Source organism: Paralichthys olivaceus, chromosome 3 (assembly GCF_024713975.1).
Source record: "Paralichthys olivaceus isolate ysfri-2021 chromosome 3, ASM2471397v2, whole genome shotgun sequence".
In the NCBI taxonomy this organism is placed as follows: Eukaryota; Metazoa; Chordata; class Actinopteri; order Pleuronectiformes; family Paralichthyidae; genus Paralichthys; species Paralichthys olivaceus.
Window position 1 is genome coordinate 4177773 of NC_091095.1, and position 18635 is coordinate 4196407.

The window sequence follows — 18635 nt, forward strand, 5'->3', positions numbered from 1 at the left end:
TGGGAAACAGTTCTTTCTCTCTTCTTCACAGTCTTGTACCTGTTACCTTTCGACCGGATAACATTTTTTTTTATAAATATGTTTTTATATAAATGTAAATGAAGAAAAAGAATGGGAAGTTTACTTTAGGAACCAGAGTCGTTCTAAAAGTGGGCGTCACTGTTACTTGGCTCTATAAGCGTTACAAACTGAGGGCACAGGGTTTAAAAGATGCAGAGATGAGAAGCATTGTGGGAAATGTAGTGTTTTGGGAGCTTTTAATTCGTCCCTTGTTGGTTTTATGAAGGTGCAAAGCAGCTGGACTGACCCTTAATTTGAGGTGATGATGTACAGTAAACCTCAAATGAAGGTTTGGGTCCATGCTCACATCAGCGTTAAATAAGGAACCCTTCATCGTTCCTCTGTGTTTCTTCCCACGGAGAACAAGACGTACGAAGAGTGAATGTGAATGAAAGTATTATAACTCACTGATGATACAAGCCTTCGTCTCCTGTGTGATATGTGACTGAAAAACAATATAAAGGGCATTGAAGACGAGCAGACTGGGGAACCTGGAGAAGTTTCACCCGACTTCAACAGGACAAATCAGTGTTTATGAGAAGGACATATTTTCTACGGTTATGTGAAAATGCCAAAAAGTAAAAAAGAGTAAAAAACATACCAGGGTTGGATGCTTGACTCAAAAGCGTCTTCTTTGGATGTTTGTGCAGCGCTGAGATTTCTGCCGACGACCACAAACCTCTTTTTAAATCTCAGCACTGACGACGTCAGAGAAGAAGAAGAAGACGCCTTTCAGATCAGAGCGTCTGTAGATGTAAAACAGCCGCTAGTACAGAAAATGTCAACGAACCTGTGATGCTTTGGTCACAAGTTTAACTGCTTGCATGAAACTGCATTTATCGTCCATGTGGTTTTGTTTACGAACTCCTTTTTGTGAGAAATCTGTGTTTTGATTGTTGGATTTTTTTGATTTTTTTTAATGAACTTTTAGTGTTTAACTAAGAGCTGTTGCTTAAAAGCGCTGTATTACTGATTTTTACTGTCACTTTTAGAAGCTGAGCTTCTTCAGCAGCTTCAACATCGTACTGGTTTAAGTGAAGGTCTGAAACGTCACAGCACTTTTTGAAAAACAATTGTATGGTGAATGAATGAATGGTACTTTTAGAAATAGGTCCAGTGGATTGTCTCCACCAGCAGCAACAAGTGGTAGTGGCTGCAATGTTATCTAATGGGGCAACTGCGACAGTCCAAGAAACGTTTTTTTTTTACACCAATAAAAGGCTCAAATTAGGGACGAGTATCGAAGTCAAATGCTTCATCTACATCGTCCACGATCAGAAAAAGATGGAGACATAAAAGTTTCTCTCAGGAGACCCAGAAAAACAATTTCAGCCTTTTATTGGTGAAATAATTTGTATATGAATAGACTGTCACAGTTGCCCCATTAGAGTACATTGAACCGCCACGTGTCACAGCTGCCGGCAGAGACATATGTTTTTGTGAGTATGATTCATTTACTCCCCCACATTTTTAAACATAGGGGCCAAGTTAAAAAATACATGGAGGGTTTTTTTTCTTCTAATGAGCTGCAGTATCTTTATCTTTCTGTAGGTGTCACTCTACTTACATTTAAAACAAGCACACTGAGATGGATTTCACTTTTGAAGGGTGACCTTATTCTTGGGGGGGGGATTCTCTCATTCCAAAGATGAATTAATTGACTCCTCTCTGAGTTTATTTTGCACGGCCGTATCTGTTTGCGAAGGCTGCGTTAGCTTTGCAACCGATGTCACTGCAAATGTTTCCTTTGGTCCAACTCAACCACAAAACCCTGAAAACGTTTGACTCTACTTTGTGTCTCCAAAAGTGCCTTTACGCACAAAACAAGTATTTTTAGCTTCTGTTGATGATTTGTTTAAAAAACGAAACTGCAAAGTAAAGAAAAGGGTTTGACAAAGTGCTTTTATGATGCTAAGGACTAAATCAGTGTTTTTAACCTGGAGGCCTTCAAAGTACTTTAACTTGTCTGTGTTGACGACGAGCGAAACAATTAGTGTTTTTAATTAAACTGCTACTGAACATTTATTCATCATTGTACAATAGATCACATGATAAAATGTTTTTACTTTTCATGTTCGACAGATTCATTTTGCATTTGATTTTTCAGCAGAAAAGTGGAAATGAACTGTAAAAAGTCATTTCTACTTCAATGTTGATTTAAAAAAAAATCTGTAGATTTGACTGAATTTCTCATTTCTCCAAAGACAGAAGTCATTTAACTTAAACTGCAAAACTACACAACATTATTCTTCATTTCCTTCATAAAGACACACAAGTTGTTATAATAATAGAGAAGCACATCTTCTCAGTTCAGTTAAAGTCACACAATACATTTTGTTTGCAGGTTTAAAAGACGTCAAGTACGGAGTCTAAAAATAAATTATTATATTGAGCGATTAGTTTTTACTCCTGTTTATAATTTCTGAACATTAGTTACAGCGAGACCCAGAATTTAGAAACTACAAAAGTCACAAGTTTAATTTTCTTTACATCTCACCACAGGTCTAGTACGTGGTTATTCTGAGGTTCTTAATAAATCACATTGATTTTGAACTGGATCAGTCGAGACAAACAATTCGATGACTTTAATTTGAGCTGTGGGAAATTAAAGAAATGCTTAAAATGGATTTCACTGATTTTATTTCAGTGTTTGACATTGAAATATCGTCGCTGATATTATGAGGAAGAAATGTTTAAAGATCCATTTTATTTGTAACCTTGATATGAAGACGTCTTTTGACCTGCGAATTTAAATATCTTTTCTGCTGAGTCCAGAGAGAGAAGAGAATTGAGGGCTGACCAGAAACTGTATCATCCTGTTGTTCTGCTGCGTCTCTGTTTTCAGTCCGACCTGCAATAATAACAGTGCAGGTCCTAACAGCAGCCATAAGGGGGCCCTGTCTCATCAGCTGATGGGGGGGGGAAAGGGCTGAACAATCGTCGACCTCTGGTTCACTTCAACCTTCATTTCAAACATTAAGACAATCTCAGTTTTTCTTTCTCGGTGTATTTATAGACGATTTCCTCCGGTGTGGATTATGGGAGTTGGAGCCTTATTATTGCCAGTACTATGTTGATGTCAGACAAAGATGTTGACGTTACTATGAGGATAAGTATTCAGTTGAACTCTGAAGTAGTTAGTGGAAGTGTTTGAAGGGTCTGTAGCCAAATGTCGTGACTAAATAAACTGCAGTTTAACTGTACCGGACAGAAACGAGCTGTTGTTCCTTGTAAATTAAGTTTTCTGTGGTGAATAGCTGTCGTTTAAAAAAAAGAAAGAAAAACCTTTGCGCTGTGATTGTTCTCATGGTTTTTACTGTTATTTTATAAATGGTGATCGTGTTTGTATTCTGCCTCCTGTGAGGCCTCTGTACTCTCTGATAGGCCGATGCATGCGTGTTCAATCCATCTGATTTCGTTGGCAGATGGAACCACGAGGGAGGAACTAGCTCTCAGGACATTAACAGAAGCCTGAGCCGCGTTTCCCAGCTGATTAATAAAAAAAGAGATAATCGTTTTCTACCATTAAAGATTTATCTCAACCGTCCCATCAGGACCCGTCACATACTTTTCCTTTGAATGTTTATCTTCCCAAACAGGAGGAAAAGAGAAAGTGCCATAAAACAGCTGTTTATTCATTTCGTTCTTGTTTTTACTGCAAAGCATGAAAACTTCGATTTTGAGCTTTTCTGATGGTGGTTGTTCTTCAGAGCTTCGTGGTGCCGGGACTCGGCAGTGTGGCTGAATGTAAACGTAACTTAAAGCACTCGGCTGTGAGCCTGCTTCGCTCATCAGCTTTTTAATTTTCATCATCACTGTTTCTATTCTGTTGTGATGTGCACAATAGAAGCTTTTTTGTACATTATATAAATATCGACAATAAATGTTTCTAACTTGTTGGCTCAGTGATGTTTGAGTCTTTATGTCTTTTATCAATCAGCAGTTTTCTTATTGTCAAAGACCAAAAACATTGTCTCATCTGTAGCACCCTTATTTGCTCCTCCTGAGATCTGAGGCAACAAATATGGTTTCATTTCCTAAAACAGCTGCACACAGGCAATTTCAACAAATGCTTTTCATACAACAGGAAACAGGACTTTTCTCAGGAACCATTTCCAGCAGCAGATTCATCTTCATCAGCTTCTCTTGAGCATTTGGGAGAAACTTTGTGATTTTTACACTTCTTCTCCATTCACTTTCTTTTTACGTCATGACATAGGACCTCTACATCGCCCCCTGTTGATCAGTCATGACAACAGCAGCACAGACAACAACAGAGTGAAACCAGCTGCTGTTACATAACATCTGTCGCCATCATGTGGAACAAAGCAGACACTTCTCTGACTCTCAACTTGTTGTTTATTACAACAACAGTAATGATCATTGTTGTTATTGTTCCTATCTTACTTTTTATTTTCTGTTACCTTGTTTATTCAATTAATTAGTTTGTTTATAGATTAATAATATAATAGCCCCCCTCCTCCTTCCCTCCCCAATCCACCTCTCTTCTTCCTGTCTCCTTCAAAGTAAAGTAACCCCCCCCCCCCCCATTTAAAATCTTTTTGGGGGTGAGCTCCGTCAGGAGCAGCTGTCAGATTCCTGTGTGACTCACTGAACTGAAACAGATTCACTTTAACTTTAAACCATGGAGCCCACTGTGGGGGCAGGGATGGACAGTGTGTGTGTGTGTGTGTGTGTGTGTGCGTGTGTGTGTGTGTGTGTGTGTGTTACCACAACAACAGGAAGTGTATGAACTACATGGAAAGAATAAGACGTTGAATGAAACTTCAAAGTCAAACTTTTTGACCAGTTCGAGCACCAACACTGTGTGTGTGTGTGTGTGTGTGTGTGTGTGTGTGTGTGTGTGTGTGTGTGTGTGTGTGTGTCTGTGTGTGTTGAAGGGTGTGTCCCTGTGATGAGTGTGCACACTGAAAGAGGAGGTCTCCTCAGGCAAAGTCTCTCCACCCTTTTTTTTCTCCTCGGCGCATTTACTCGACCAACTTCATCCGCCTCCTGCTTCCTACAAGCCCGCTGAAGCTCCAGTATTTACCGGATCCACCTCCACCTCCACCGGGGACCACTCCTCCGCCGCTTCTCTCTCAGTTGCTCTGCGGGAATCTGCCTCGAATCCTCCGGCTGCTCCGAACCAGAAGTGCCAACCACAGGAATTGGCGTGTGCGCGCGTGAGTGTGTGTGTGTTTGTGTGTGTGTGCTCGCTTGTGTGTGTGTTAGTGTGTTAGTGTGTGTGTGCAGCTCCGGAGGCCTCCACGTCTGTAACCATGTATCAGGCGGTGAGGAAGATGTTTTTCACGGACTGTCGCTGTGCAGATGAGTCGAGCTCGTACGAGGCTCTGTTCTCCAAACTGGACACGAACAAGGATGGGAAGGTGGATGTGTCCGAGCTGAAGGCAGGACTGGCCGCCATGGGCATCAAGACTGGGAGAGGAGCAGCCCAGGTACATCCACGGAGACACACACACACACACACACACACACACACACACACACACACACACACACACACACACACACACACACACACACTGTGTCCATGACCTCAGGATAAGGGTTTATGTTGCTTACTCTTTAACATTCACTTTTGAATTTAATGATTTATGTCCAGTTCAATTTAATTTGTACAGATTCAAATCATATGTGTCTGTCTGTCTATCTACTATTATCTCAAGACACTTTACACAGTAAGGATGAGCCCCAAGAATGATAGAAGAACCCAACAAGTTATGAGGACTCGGTTTTTGTCTCCATAAGGAAGGTAATTACAGTATAAACAGAATTAGGTCCCCACAAATGGAGTTATACCTTGAACACACACACACTAACACACAAACACACATACAAGGGAGGTAACTGCACATAATGTGACAGTGTAAATAAAGTTAGGTCCCCACAACTTAAGTTATACCTGGAACACACACACACTCACACACAACCTTTTACTTGTATCTGAGGACACACATAGGCATGATGTGTTCTTTATCCCCTGACCCTATAATCTTAATACTAACTTAATTCTAACGTAACTGTGAAACCAAGTCTTACCCCCCAAACAGCCCATTGGACGCGGGTCTGAAAGTTAGGACCAACCAAAATGTCCCAGTTTTCCCCAAATTGTCCTCAAACATATGAAAACATATGTTCCTTCGGAAAATGCCACCCGTGCAGCTAAATCCGTGACAGACTGGGTCCTCAAACCAATGACCTCGATTTCCTCAGGCTTTTCTCATTCAGTTTTCCCAAGAGAGCAGGGTGGGTGAAGAAAAGGTGGGCCAAAGTTGAATCTGCAGTCGTAGGTGTGAGCTGCGGACGGTCCCACCTTCAGTAACCATATAATGCTGCATTCCTCTGTCTCATCAGTGAGTCTGATAACTTTAAAAGTATGAGTCAGGGAGGAAGGTACGAGGAGGTCAAGCTTTTTTTAACCCATGCAACTGTTTGATAATGAAATGAAGAGGTCGTAAATAAACGTGCTTTTACAACTGCCTTGTTATCTATAATTAACTAAGTTAACTATTAACATCATAATGTATTCACATAATACTAATTATTAACATTTCCCTTGAAACCACATTTTAATTCATGAGATACGCATTTTTATTTGGATCTTAATTGCACACTCATACAGATCAACGCCCTAAACAAGCCCGATACATTTGAACAGTTACACAGAGGTTTATGTTTCGTCTGATCTCCGTGATTCAGCACATTTAACATCATGTACAAGACAGTAAAATGAAATGCAGCAACTCTACAAACAAACACAATCTATATTTACTGCACAGATCACTTTACAAATTAGGGAAAAAGCAAAAATAACATCACAGCAACAGCACAAACTATGAATGAAGATAATGACAGATAATGAGGTCAAGTCTGGAGGTTTACACAGGAAGTGAGTTGAGGGATTTCTCAGCGTTATTCTGCCACCAACTGGCCGAAAGGAGCAGCTGAGGTGGAGATGTTCACTCAGTGAACAGGTCAGCAGAGACCTGACTCACATATTGTTTGACATATGAAGAAACTGGACTGATAATTCTCTTCTTCTTTATTTTCAGAAAATAGTTTCTTCAGGAGACAAGGACAGCGATGAAGGGCTCGACTTCAGCGAGTTTTCCAAGTACCTAAAGGATCACGAGAAGAAATTGCGGCTGACCTTCAAGAGCTTGGACAAAAACAACGATGGTGTGGTGAAGTGTTCCGATCCCGACAAACTTCATGTTCAAATTCACCAGCTGAATGCTGGGAATTTATAAACCTGCCATGTTGGTGACACTGAATTATTCTCCCTCAGCGTGTGGGAAACATCAGGATTTCTGTTTTTATTTTCCACAGGTCGAATTGACTACTTGGAGATTAAGCAATCCCTGGCGGATCTGGGAATGGATATCAGCAGGGTGGAAGCAGAGAAGATCCTCCAGAGGTATTTCAGCTTATTTTGTAAATTCAAAACTTAATATTTACAATATTCGTTGTGCTCTGCCACACAAATGCGAGTAAAATGGCTCGAGGATCATTAAAATGTTCCTGTCACCTGGTGATCACAGCACGAACCCCACAATCCGTAAAAGTAGTGAACGTGTTTCCACACGTTAAAGGTGGAGACCAGTGAGAGGGACTGATAACCAGCTGAGTGTGTCACTTGTCCAGCGACAGGCTGATGATACAAAGCTGGCAGGTTATGTGACTGAGCTGGAGACAAGTGATAAACTGATGTAGGAATAAGATAAACATCTCAACGTTTGAATTAAACAAATTGTCATTAACCCTCTGAGGTCTGAGGACATGTATGTAGCTCCCACAGAAGCAGAGAATACAATCGGTCTTAGATATGTTGTTGTGTGACTGAAGAAGAATGACGCAGATGAAGGAGGATCCGTTATATTTACTTCAACATGATTCACCTTGTTGTTCTGTACATGAACATGTTACAGGGAGTTGTGTCCCGTCCTTGTCTTCGCCAGGTCGTTCCAGGCTCCTGCGGTTGAGCTGTGTCATGTATTTGCTTAAACAAAGTGTGAAGCTGCAGATGTGCAAGAGCTCACGTGACAGATATGAAAAGAGAAGTGAAGCAGCTTGTGTATGACTGTGAATCAGACAGTTTGAAAAACACAGAATAATTGCTGAGCTGACGCAGAGGAAAGAAATAACACATTGAAAGCAGAGATTGATGTGGAATAGAGACATGGGTTGAATACATTTATTATCGATACTATCTATCCTTTAAGGGTCGGGAGGGGTGGGGCTGCAGCCAATCCCAGCAGACCTGAGAGGCGGGATAAACCCTGGACAGTTTTCCAACATAAGCTGCTTTCAGATCTGCACTGAACCCCAGATATTCTCCCAAAATGTTTGACAGGGGCTGAGAACACAAAACCCTGTTACCTCTGCAGTGGAATTAATCTGTCACGTCCTGCCCCCCGTGCCGCCGCTCACATGAACGCTCCAGAAATGTTCTTCCTGTTGTTGTGAATGCACTCGTCCCAAACAATCTCCTGGTGTCTATTTGTTCTTCATATGTGAAAGACAAACTCCACTGTGTATTAGTTTGGTCGATGTTCCATCGGCTATAATGGAGGAGGCAGGGGTTATGACCTATCCTGCAGCCAGCCACCAGGGGGCTATCAAGATACTTTGGCTTCAGTATCGTCCAACTTTAAATGCAGTCTTTGTTCCAGTTCCAATTAAAATGTCTTCTCTTTATCTTTGTTGCGCAGTATCGATGTGGATGGCACCATGACTGTGGACTGGAATGAGTGGAGGGAGCACTTCCTGTTTAACCCAGCCACCAACCTGCAGGAGATTATCCGCTACTGGAAGCACTCGACGGTAAGAGACGGGCAGATCATGAAGATGGCTTCATTTTTTTACACACAGAAAACACCGACTGTGTGAGTCTATAATCCGCTCTTCAACGGTTCTTTGAGACAAATTTAAGATCAACTTCACTTTGTCTGATTCGTCGCAGCTCCAGATTCAAATTCTCCTTTAGCTTCTTAGCTGTAAACTAGTTCTAGACTTTTTTTTATACAGACCAAGATAATGTCCACTTACTAAGACAGAAACCTTCATACCTGTTGGCTTTCAAATGGAATAGTAAGTCTTAAGTCTAAATGGAAGCAACATGGAGACAAAACATTTCAACCTGGCGTGTCACACCTTGTTCTCGGATCACCAGCACCACAGGGGAAAGTTGTGAAAGAGACGTCTCAGCTCATGCTGGATTTGGCCGAGGACTTTGCCAACAGATCAGAACCTCGACGACCTCAACAGATTATGTTCATTCATTTTCAGAGGAGAGGTGAGAAAAGGCGGCGCAGAGGTGGAGGAGGAGAAGACTGTGAAGTGTGATAAGTCTTTGCTTAAAGAAATAGAGGTCGACACTGGAGGAGAACCTTGACTTGACTTTGTCATCGAGAGACTTTCAGGAGGAAAGAGGTTGTTCTATAAGTAGCAAGAAATAAAACAAGTTGTTTTATTTATAACAGTGATTGCGACTGTTACCACGCCAACTGAGAGCTCTCTGGTCTGGTTCCAGAAACATCGATAACAGACATGATGTTTCTCTCCCAAACATTCTGCTGCTTGTTAAACCAACAACAAGTAAAAGTTTTAGCACTATCTTTAAATTTAGATTATCAACTATAAGGAACTATCTCTGTGACATGTACAGTTGTCTCATGCCAGTTCCAGTCAATGGCTAATCTCTGACGTTTGCTGCCTCTGTTCACTGGCACAACCTCCGTGGTTAAATAAACCTGGAGTTGCTAAGCTTGGAAGAGATAAGCTCATTTCAGTCTGACCTGTGGGGGGGATTAGCCCGTCATTGGGACAGGTCGAGGGAGAGGAAGTGAGTCTAGAACAGGACAAGCCACAGGCACGGAGGGCGAGGTGAGAAAGAAGCTTTGGTTGGTAACATCTACGGCAGTGAGAGTTTCCCATCACGTCGATGGTTAACGGCCACTCCACGTCCAGCGTTTCTCACCTCGGGCCGGATGGGATCTGCAGACCTTCGGCGTCTGACTGTTGCTAGAATCGTGTGAAGCGTCCGGTTCAGTTGAGCACAGAGTTTGTGCGACACCGTACTGGATCAGCAGCTTTATCAGAGGGTGGAGATGGCCATGGTGCTGCAGCAGCAGCAGCAGCAACACCAGGGAAACTGGTTTTTCCTCGACTTTGAGGATGATGGGGGGATCTATGAGGTGGAGGTGGACATGGTAGGTTTGTGTATCGACCCTTTAAGTTTTCCACCTGGTCAAAAAATCATCAACATGAATATTTAGCTGTTTGTGTCAGCGAGTAAATCACTAGAATCTGCAGGGAAGAAATGCCAATAAGGTTTCCAGGTCATTTAGAAAAGGTGTATCTTGGTTACAACCAACTTTTAATGATTTTTATGTTTGATTATGGTCGTTTCGAGCCTTTTCCCTTTTTTGTTAAATTACAGAATAAACAATTCCTAAGACATGTGCATTGTTCAGATCTACATGTTCTATTTATTTCGTTCTTTGTGTTTTCTTTTTCTTTATAGTTGTAAACATCAAGCCTCAATTACATTTCTTTGTTATAAGGGTTTGATAATGACACATAAACATTTATTTTTTTAGTTTATCATAAATTCATGACTCTCTAATATTGATGTCAAATGGGCTCTAGTTTCAAAGTGAACATTTCAGATACACACAGATGATGTGTTGAGGTGTTCAGGCTGGAAATAGACGCATCAGTGTGAGAGTCTACATGAGTTTGCAAAGTATTTACTAAATATCCTTGGCTGTGATTTAACTTGCATTGTATTGTGGGTAGGTGCTGGACATTGGGGACAGTCTCTCCATCCCAGACGAGTTCACAGAGGAGGAGAAGACCACTGGGATTTGGTGGAAGCAGCTGTCGGCAGGAGCGATGGCGGGCGCTGTGTCCCGTACAGGAACCGCCCCGCTGGACAGAATGAAGGTCTTCATGCAGGTGTGTTTATTTTATTGGTTGTTCACTTCATAAATCACACTCATGGATACCCTAAATATGCTTGGTTTTCTTTTCTCTTGAAGATCTATTAATTATTCTGTGGAAAATCTGTGAAAATTTCAAAGAAATTCTTGATATCACAATGTTGAGGACAGTCATCTATCATCTATTGTATTTAATGCTGCCTCTCGTACATGAGAAATACATTTCTTTTGAAAAGTAATGATTTTTATAATTTCAAGTCCTTTTTTTATTTATTAATATTTACAGGTGCATTCTTCTAAGAGCAATAAAATCAGCCTGGTTGGTGGTTTCAAGCAAATGTTGAAAGAAGGAGGCTTGACGTCTCTGTGGAGAGGAAACGGTATCAATGTCCTGAAGATTGCCCCGGAGACGGCCATTAAATTCATGGCCTACGAGCAGGTACATTCATTTTATCATCACTGACCGCAGCACAGACCTGAGGTTCGGCTGCAGCCACCCAGATAGGAATTAATTATATCTTACTATTGTTGATGCATCACTCATCGTTCTACATGAACAGCACAATCATGGTAATATTGTCCTAAAGTATAGTTGTACCACAAAGTGTGTTTTTGTATTTTATTTTAGTCCTGAATAGCTTCCACTGAGTATTTCTACCTCACTCCTGTGTCGCTGTGTCTCATCAGTTTAAGAAGCTGCTGTCCAGTGAACCGGGGAAGGTCCGGACCCACGAGAGGTTCATGGCTGGATCACTGGCTGGAGCCACGGCACAAACGGCCATCTACCCCATGGAGGTGAGCAGCAGGAGGTCTTAACAATTCAATAATCTGAGTTTTAGTCCTTAAAAATTCTTAAATACATTCAAATAACAACTTCAAAGTCTCTAAAAGTCCAATTTGTTGGATCTATTGACAGGAATGGAATAATAATATTAATAATTATGTTTAAGTAAGTATGTTTTCCCCCCCTAGAAGATAATGAAACTCCTTTTTCCTATTTTGCACATGTAGATATCTAAACATAATTTTAAATGAATTTGAGTATATTTTACATAAATACAGCGATTAAAACCCTAAAAGTTGCTCTAAAAGGTTGCTAGTCTGCTCCTTCACAGACACAAAAGTCAAAATGCTGCCTCGTGAAGAAAAGTGATCATTTCTGTGTGTTCAGGTGATGAAAACCCGCCTGACGCTGAGGAAGACGGGACAGTACTCAGGGATGTTTGACTGTGGCAAGAAAATCTTGAAAAAGGAGGGAGTGAAAGCATTTTACAAAGGCTACGTCCCTAATATTATTGGCATCATTCCCTACGCTGGAATCGATCTGGCGGTGTACGAGGTACGTGGTGTTGAATGAATCTCATCAGTAAAATACGTAAACAGATGCCAAGCCTTTTGTTCAAGATGATAAAACAGAAATCCTTATCACACACACACACACACACACACACACACACACACACACACACACACACACACACACTGTATATCCATCCTCAGAGCTTGAAGAACTTCTGGCTGTCCCGCTACGCCAAAGACTCAGCCAACCCGGGTATTCTGGTGCTGCTCGGCTGTGGAACCATATCCAGCACATGTGGCCAGTTAGCCAGCTACCCTCTGGCTCTGATCCGCACCAGGATGCAGGCACAAGGTACGATGAGCCAATCCTTGTTTTAAAAAATAAAGAATAAGCCAATTAGTCACTGTTGGTGTTCAGCCATTACTCTCAAAATCTTACAGAGAGAAAGGGAATAACAAAGAAACAAAAAGTCATAAAAACATGTGTGAGAAAAGTAGAAGGTACAAACATACTGTATGTATGTAATACATAAAACTACCTGCGTTATCGGTAAAATACAAATATTTGAAAGTTGTGTTTAATAAATATTTACATGTGTTACTGTGATAGTAAGAAGTTTCTTCTCATTACTGTACAAAAGATGAACAAGTGGTGACTTTATGAGGTCATTTAAAACCGTTTGAGAGGATTATGTGTAAAATATAAATATTCATTAAACGTGTTTTCCCTTTTTGGTCTGATTTTCCTCCTCAGCCTCTGTGGAGGGCTCCGAGCAGCTGCCGATGAACCTCATGGTGAAGAAGATTGTGGAAAGGGAAGGCTTCTTTGGACTTTACCGTGGCATCCTGCCCAATTTCATGAAGGTCATACCGGCCGTCAGCATCAGCTACGTGGTGTACGAGTACATGCGGTCCGGCCTCGGAATTCAGAAGTAGGCAGCAACAGAGTTAACTGTGACGACCAGAGTGAAAAAAGATGTGCAGCAATTTTATTTTATTTTTTTGATACATTTACCTTCTTACATATGAGGGACCCTCACTTGTTTACCTGTAGGTCGGCATCTGATATCATCATGAGAAGTTTTAAAGTGATTCCAGAACTGTGCTAAACTAAACTAAGTCATTTGGATCCTGCAGCACTCGCTCAGAGCTGAGGATAATTACTATGATTTCTATGGTGGTTCCGTTTATGTGGGTTTTGCTCGGGCTGCGTTTACACTCACAGATTTAAAGTGCACTGTCTGTCTCAGGCATAGACTGTATGTAAAGATGGACGACACGATAGCTCCCCAAAACTGAAGCCAAAGCGTCTTGATCACCCCCTGGTGGCTGGCTGCAGTATAGGTTATAAACCCGGCCTCCCTCACGTTAACAGATGGGACACAGGCCATTCTAGGAGGTTTAAGTTAATGTGGGAGTTGTCTGAAAAAGCAGAAGCAGGAGACAACGTCGTAAGTAAATGTAGTAATAAGGACGTGTCTTCCATCTTTATTACAGTCTACGGTCTCAGGGTCAACTGACTTAACATCCAATCAACCTAATGTGGATATTTTACAAAGCACAGACACTTGGAGAGGTTTATTTTTTTGTCATTTGGTTTAATTGTTGGTTTGAGTAGATGAGGCAATTAAGTAATTTTAAGTGTGGGTCCTGTTTCACTTGTTTCTTTTAACGTTTGACCAAAAAGCACCTTATTGTACCACTCTTTATCTGAAGCAGTCAGAACAAATGTTGCGAAGCTTCATTTACTTGCAGAAATTCGTCCAGATTTTGACTTGAGTGTCGGTCTCCATTTTACAGGAAAATATTGTATTGACCTTTTATTGAGTTTGGTGAACGGGGGAGAAGATGTGCCTTATGAGATTAGTCTCTGACGTCTGTGAACGTCTCCACCCTCACTTTATCTTGCCTTTCTTTCCAATATTTGGTTAATTTGACGATGGTGTTTACAGTAATAAAATATTGGATGACAAAGAGGAGAAGTGTATATTATTTTTATTTGAATTTGAACAAATGTACTGTGTGTAAAGTGTCTGTGTGTGTTGTGTGATATTGTGCAGTCATCCCCAGAGGCTCTTAAGTACAGATTACTCCGGTTCGTTATGTAATATCCTTTTCCTCAGTGATAAGTACTCGTGACTCTAGCTGTCTGATCCTCTGCGTTTAAAAGGACACAGTAAAAGTGGCTCTGCTAATTTATAGGGCTTGACTAAGGAAGGGACCCAGTGTAAATAATTGCTTTTTGCAGCTACTGTATAGTTGCAGCACAATTTTAAAAACGTATATCTGCGTAACCGAGAAACACCAACATTTGCTTGTAACTGACTATAAAGCATCTTTCAGAAATACCTCTAAGTGTTCTCATAAAAAACAGACTCATTGAAAGCATCATTTCAGACTCTGGTAAATGATTAACAACAGTATGGAAGCTGTAGGTGCATTATTTGATATTTAAGTGTGGAGCATCTTCAGTCCATGTTGTTATATGAAGAGCTTTGACTTTGGCGTCTCCTGGTGGTTGTATTTAAATCACTCTCTAAAGTAAAAAGAATAAGCTTGTTTATTCACTTTTTTTTTTTTTACACACAGTGGCTTTCACATAATGGCTGGCTGTAAAAAAGAAAAAAAAGAACGACACTGACACGATTGAAAGTTGTCAACAAAGATGCAAAATTCTGTTTTCTAACTTTTTTTGTTTTAAATATATTTTATTTTTATACAATTTAATCTGAGAATATTTTCTTTTCTGGGAAAATCTCATTAATTGCAAGAGTACCAACTAGAGAAAAAAACGCCACAATGGTCAGGATGGAGCGCAGGGCTTTAAACCAGCTGGGGTAAGTGGGCAGCAGAGAGAGGTCATAATGCAGCGAGATTCCCAGGCCCATTATAACCATGGTGGCCGCAGGGATGATGCTGTCGCTCATTAGCATGGCCACCCAGGCTAAGAGGGAGGGAACCACACTGTTGGCCAGGTTTATCCAATCTGGTTCAGCTGGGCTTTTCTCAGGGAGAGCGAATCCCCAGCGAGCTCCACCCAGAAAGGACAGGATGGAGGCACCGTATGCTAACTGTGCATAGGCCAGTTCTGGGAGGTAGCATTCAGTCACAGCCATGAGCACAGTCGGGGACACGAAGGGGATCAGCCCAGCAAACCCCAGGTACAAGGCAGGTTTGGGACCCTTCCACAAGTCCTTCATGTCGTAGCGCAGCAGGTCCAGCTCTCTTGGGGGGGGCTCGGGCTGCGGTCGCTTCTTCAACTTTACAGCAGAGGAGTGGAAATGTTGGTTTCTCGCTACAAATGGAGAAACGTGGGTTTGAGTCCTCTGGAAGGGCTCCGCCGGAGGGTCTAAGAGTCCAGGACATCTTCTTGTAGATGGCAGCATTGCTGAGGAGGCCCAGCAGCTCTGCAGGGAGCCACGTCCCCCGCCAGGAGCTCCAGTCAAGACCGATGTCCAGCATCTTTGTGGAGGACCTACCTGGTGCAGTACCTATGAAAAAAAAACACTCATGTGAAAGACAAATAGATGTTCACTTTTAAAAGTTACTAGAGAATATTAAAAATGGTACTTAAGAAGCTGGACTATCACAAATGGTCCTTTACCTTACGGGCTGCTAGGGGGCATCTTCTAAATATGACAGCGAGCATCTGAAAAATTCAAGTCAGACATCCTGTTAGACTCAGGAGATAGTGTGGGTCATCCACCAACTAGAAGGTCACTGGTTCGATCCCCATCCCCCCATTTTCAAATGCTGAAGTATCCTTGGGCGAGATACTGAACCGCTGATGACTGTGCTGACAGTTTATGAGTGATGTTTGATAAAGTGCTGCACTAAGTGAATGTGTTTGTGAAGCGCTTTGAGTCATCAAGTCTATAGAGTTATATATAAATACAAACTTTATGATTTTCAGAGCAGAAACTCAATAAAAGGAACGTTTATTGAATTAAAATGATAAATAAAAAGAAGACAAGAACACAAAGGAACACAATAAAAAAACTGAATAGGACGGCAGCTGGTGATAATGTAAATTATTGATAATGTATAGATAATGTGTTCTCAATTAATTGAAACTTTTACGAAGTTAAAACCCCCAAAATATCCAAGTATTAACATAGAAAAGAAAGATGCACATTTTCTTGAGCTTTGAAAATAATTATGAACTGTTAATTAATCATTTTTCTTTTCAGCCGAGTGAGTCTGATTTCACATCAGTCCGAGAGAGGGCGCCACTGTTTAATAAGACGAGTCACAACCTCTTTATATAAATAACACAACTACACTGTTCATGCAGCTCAGAAGCTGACTACACACACAGACATCTACACACACACAGACATATACACACACACAGACATCTACACACACAAAGACATCTACACACACACAACCATATACACACACACAGACATATATACACACACTCAACCATATACACACACACAGACATCTACACACACACAACCATATACACACAGACATATACACACACACAACCATATACACACAGACATATATACACACACAGACAACCATATACACACACACAGACATCTACACACACAGACATATACACACACACAGACATCTACACACACAAAGACATCTACACACACACAACCATCTACACACACACAGACATCTACACACACACACAACCATATACACACACACAGACATCTACACACACACAGACATATACACACACACAGACATCTACACACACAAAGACATCTACACACACACAACCATATACACACACACAGACATATACACACACACACAACCATATACACACACACACAGACATCTACACACACACAACCATATACACACAGACATATACACACACACAACCATATACACACAGACATATATACACACACAGACAACCATATACACACACACAGACATCTACACACACAGACATATACACACACACAGACATCTACACACACAAAGACATCTACACACACACAACCATCTACACACACACAGACATCTACACACACACACAACCATATACACACACACAGACATATACACACACACACAACCATATACACACACACACAGACATCTACACACACACAGACATATACACACACACAACCATATACACACACACAGACATATACACACACACACAACCATATACACACACACACAGACATCTACACACACACAACCATATACACACAGACATATATACACACACAGACATCTACACACACACAACCATATACACACACAACCATATACACACACACAGACATATACACACACAAACATCTACACACACAACCATATACAGTCAAATACACACACACACACACAGCGTGAATCTTTGTGCAGACACAGAACAACGTGAACACACAAACACTAAACGCCTCAGTGATATTATCATGTTAAAGTTCACTCACCTCAAAATATCATATTTATTTATTCTGCTCACACCGAGGTCAACGTGAAGCTAACTGCTGCTAGCTAGCTTCTGACAGCTGAGTGCACGGGTAATGTCTTCCGTGTTCAACAGGAGCCGGTCCCCTAACTTAAGTTCCACTTCTACACATCCTTCAACAAAAGAGAGGGATAGATAGATAGATAGATAGATGATAGATGATAGATAGATAGATGATATATATATATATATATATATAGATAGATAGATAGATAGATAGATGGATGGATTGATAGATTGATTGATTGATGGATAGATAGATAGATAGATGATAGATGATAGATATATGATAGATAGATAGATAGATGATAGATAGATGATAGATAGATACATAGATGATAGATAGATGATAGATGATAGATGATAGATAGATAGATAGATAGATGATATATATAGATAGATATAGATAGATAGATGGATAGATAGATAGATTGATATATGGATAGACAGATAGATGGATAGATAGATAGATAGATGGATAGACAGATAGATGGATAGATAGATACATAGATGGATAGATAGATTGATGGATAGACAGATAGATGAATAGATAGATGATAGATAGATGATAGATAGATGATAGATAGATGATAGATGGATAGATGGATAGATAGATAGATAGATAGATAGATAGATAGATAGATAGATAGAAAGATGGATAGATAGATACATAGATGGATAGATAGATTGATGGATAGACAGATAGATAGATAGATAGATAGATAGATAGATAGATAGATAGATAGATAGATAGATAGATAGAATGGATGGATAGATGATGGATCGTGATGGCCCTCTGATTGTTATATGTGGGCGATACAAATAAAATTCGATGGATTGCAAAATATTTC

The 18635-nt window shown here is 40.7% G+C and overlaps 2 protein-coding genes across 2 annotated transcripts; one reads left to right on the forward strand and one right to left on the reverse strand.

The window, feature by feature from the left end:
• The first annotated feature begins 4974 nt into the window (after nucleotides 1-4974).
• slc25a24 (solute carrier family 25 member 24) lies at nucleotides 4975-14297 on the forward strand. Its single transcript, XM_020102593.2, has 10 exons — nucleotides 4975-5516; nucleotides 7134-7260; nucleotides 7411-7498; nucleotides 8793-8904; nucleotides 10882-11040; nucleotides 11311-11463; nucleotides 11712-11819; nucleotides 12196-12363; nucleotides 12525-12675; nucleotides 13078-14297. The coding sequence occupies exons 1-10, from the start codon at nucleotides 5340-5342 to the stop codon at nucleotides 13257-13259; spliced, it is 1425 nt and encodes a 474-aa protein (XP_019958152.1). The 5' UTR covers nucleotides 4975-5339; the 3' UTR covers nucleotides 13260-14297.
• A 672-nt stretch (nucleotides 14298-14969) lies between these two features.
• LOC109639229 (transmembrane protein 69-like) lies at nucleotides 14970-17885 on the reverse strand. Its single transcript, XM_069521464.1, has 3 exons — nucleotides 17747-17885; nucleotides 15928-15972; nucleotides 14970-15814 (listed from the first exon to the last, which is right to left on the reverse strand). Exons 2-3 carry the CDS (start codon nucleotides 15970-15972, stop codon nucleotides 15047-15049), a joined length of 813 nt encoding a protein of 270 aa, XP_069377565.1. The 5' UTR covers nucleotides 17747-17885; the 3' UTR covers nucleotides 14970-15046.
• Between the last annotated feature and the right edge of the window lie 750 nt (nucleotides 17886-18635).

Excerpts from the sequence above, each read along its gene's own strand:
- slc25a24 (XM_020102593.2), top strand. The coding sequence starts at position 5,340 with ATGTATCAGGCGGTGAGGAAGATGTTTTTCACGGACTGTCGCTGTGCA. Across the intron at positions 11,041-11,310 it reads GAATGAAGGTCTTCATGCAG|GTGCATTCTTCTAAGAGCAA; the intron begins GTGTGTTTATTT and ends TAATATTTACAG. Across the intron at positions 11,464-11,711 it reads AATTCATGGCCTACGAGCAG|TTTAAGAAGCTGCTGTCCAG; the intron begins GTACATTCATTT and ends GTGTCTCATCAG.
- LOC109639229 (XM_069521464.1), bottom strand. The coding sequence starts at position 15,972 with ATGCTCGCTGTCATATTTAGAAGATGCCCCCTAGCAGCCCGTAAG. Across the intron at positions 15,815-15,927 it reads GCCCCCTAGCAGCCCGTAAG|GTACTGCACCAGGTAGGTCC; the intron begins GTAAAGGACCAT and ends TTTTTTTCATAG.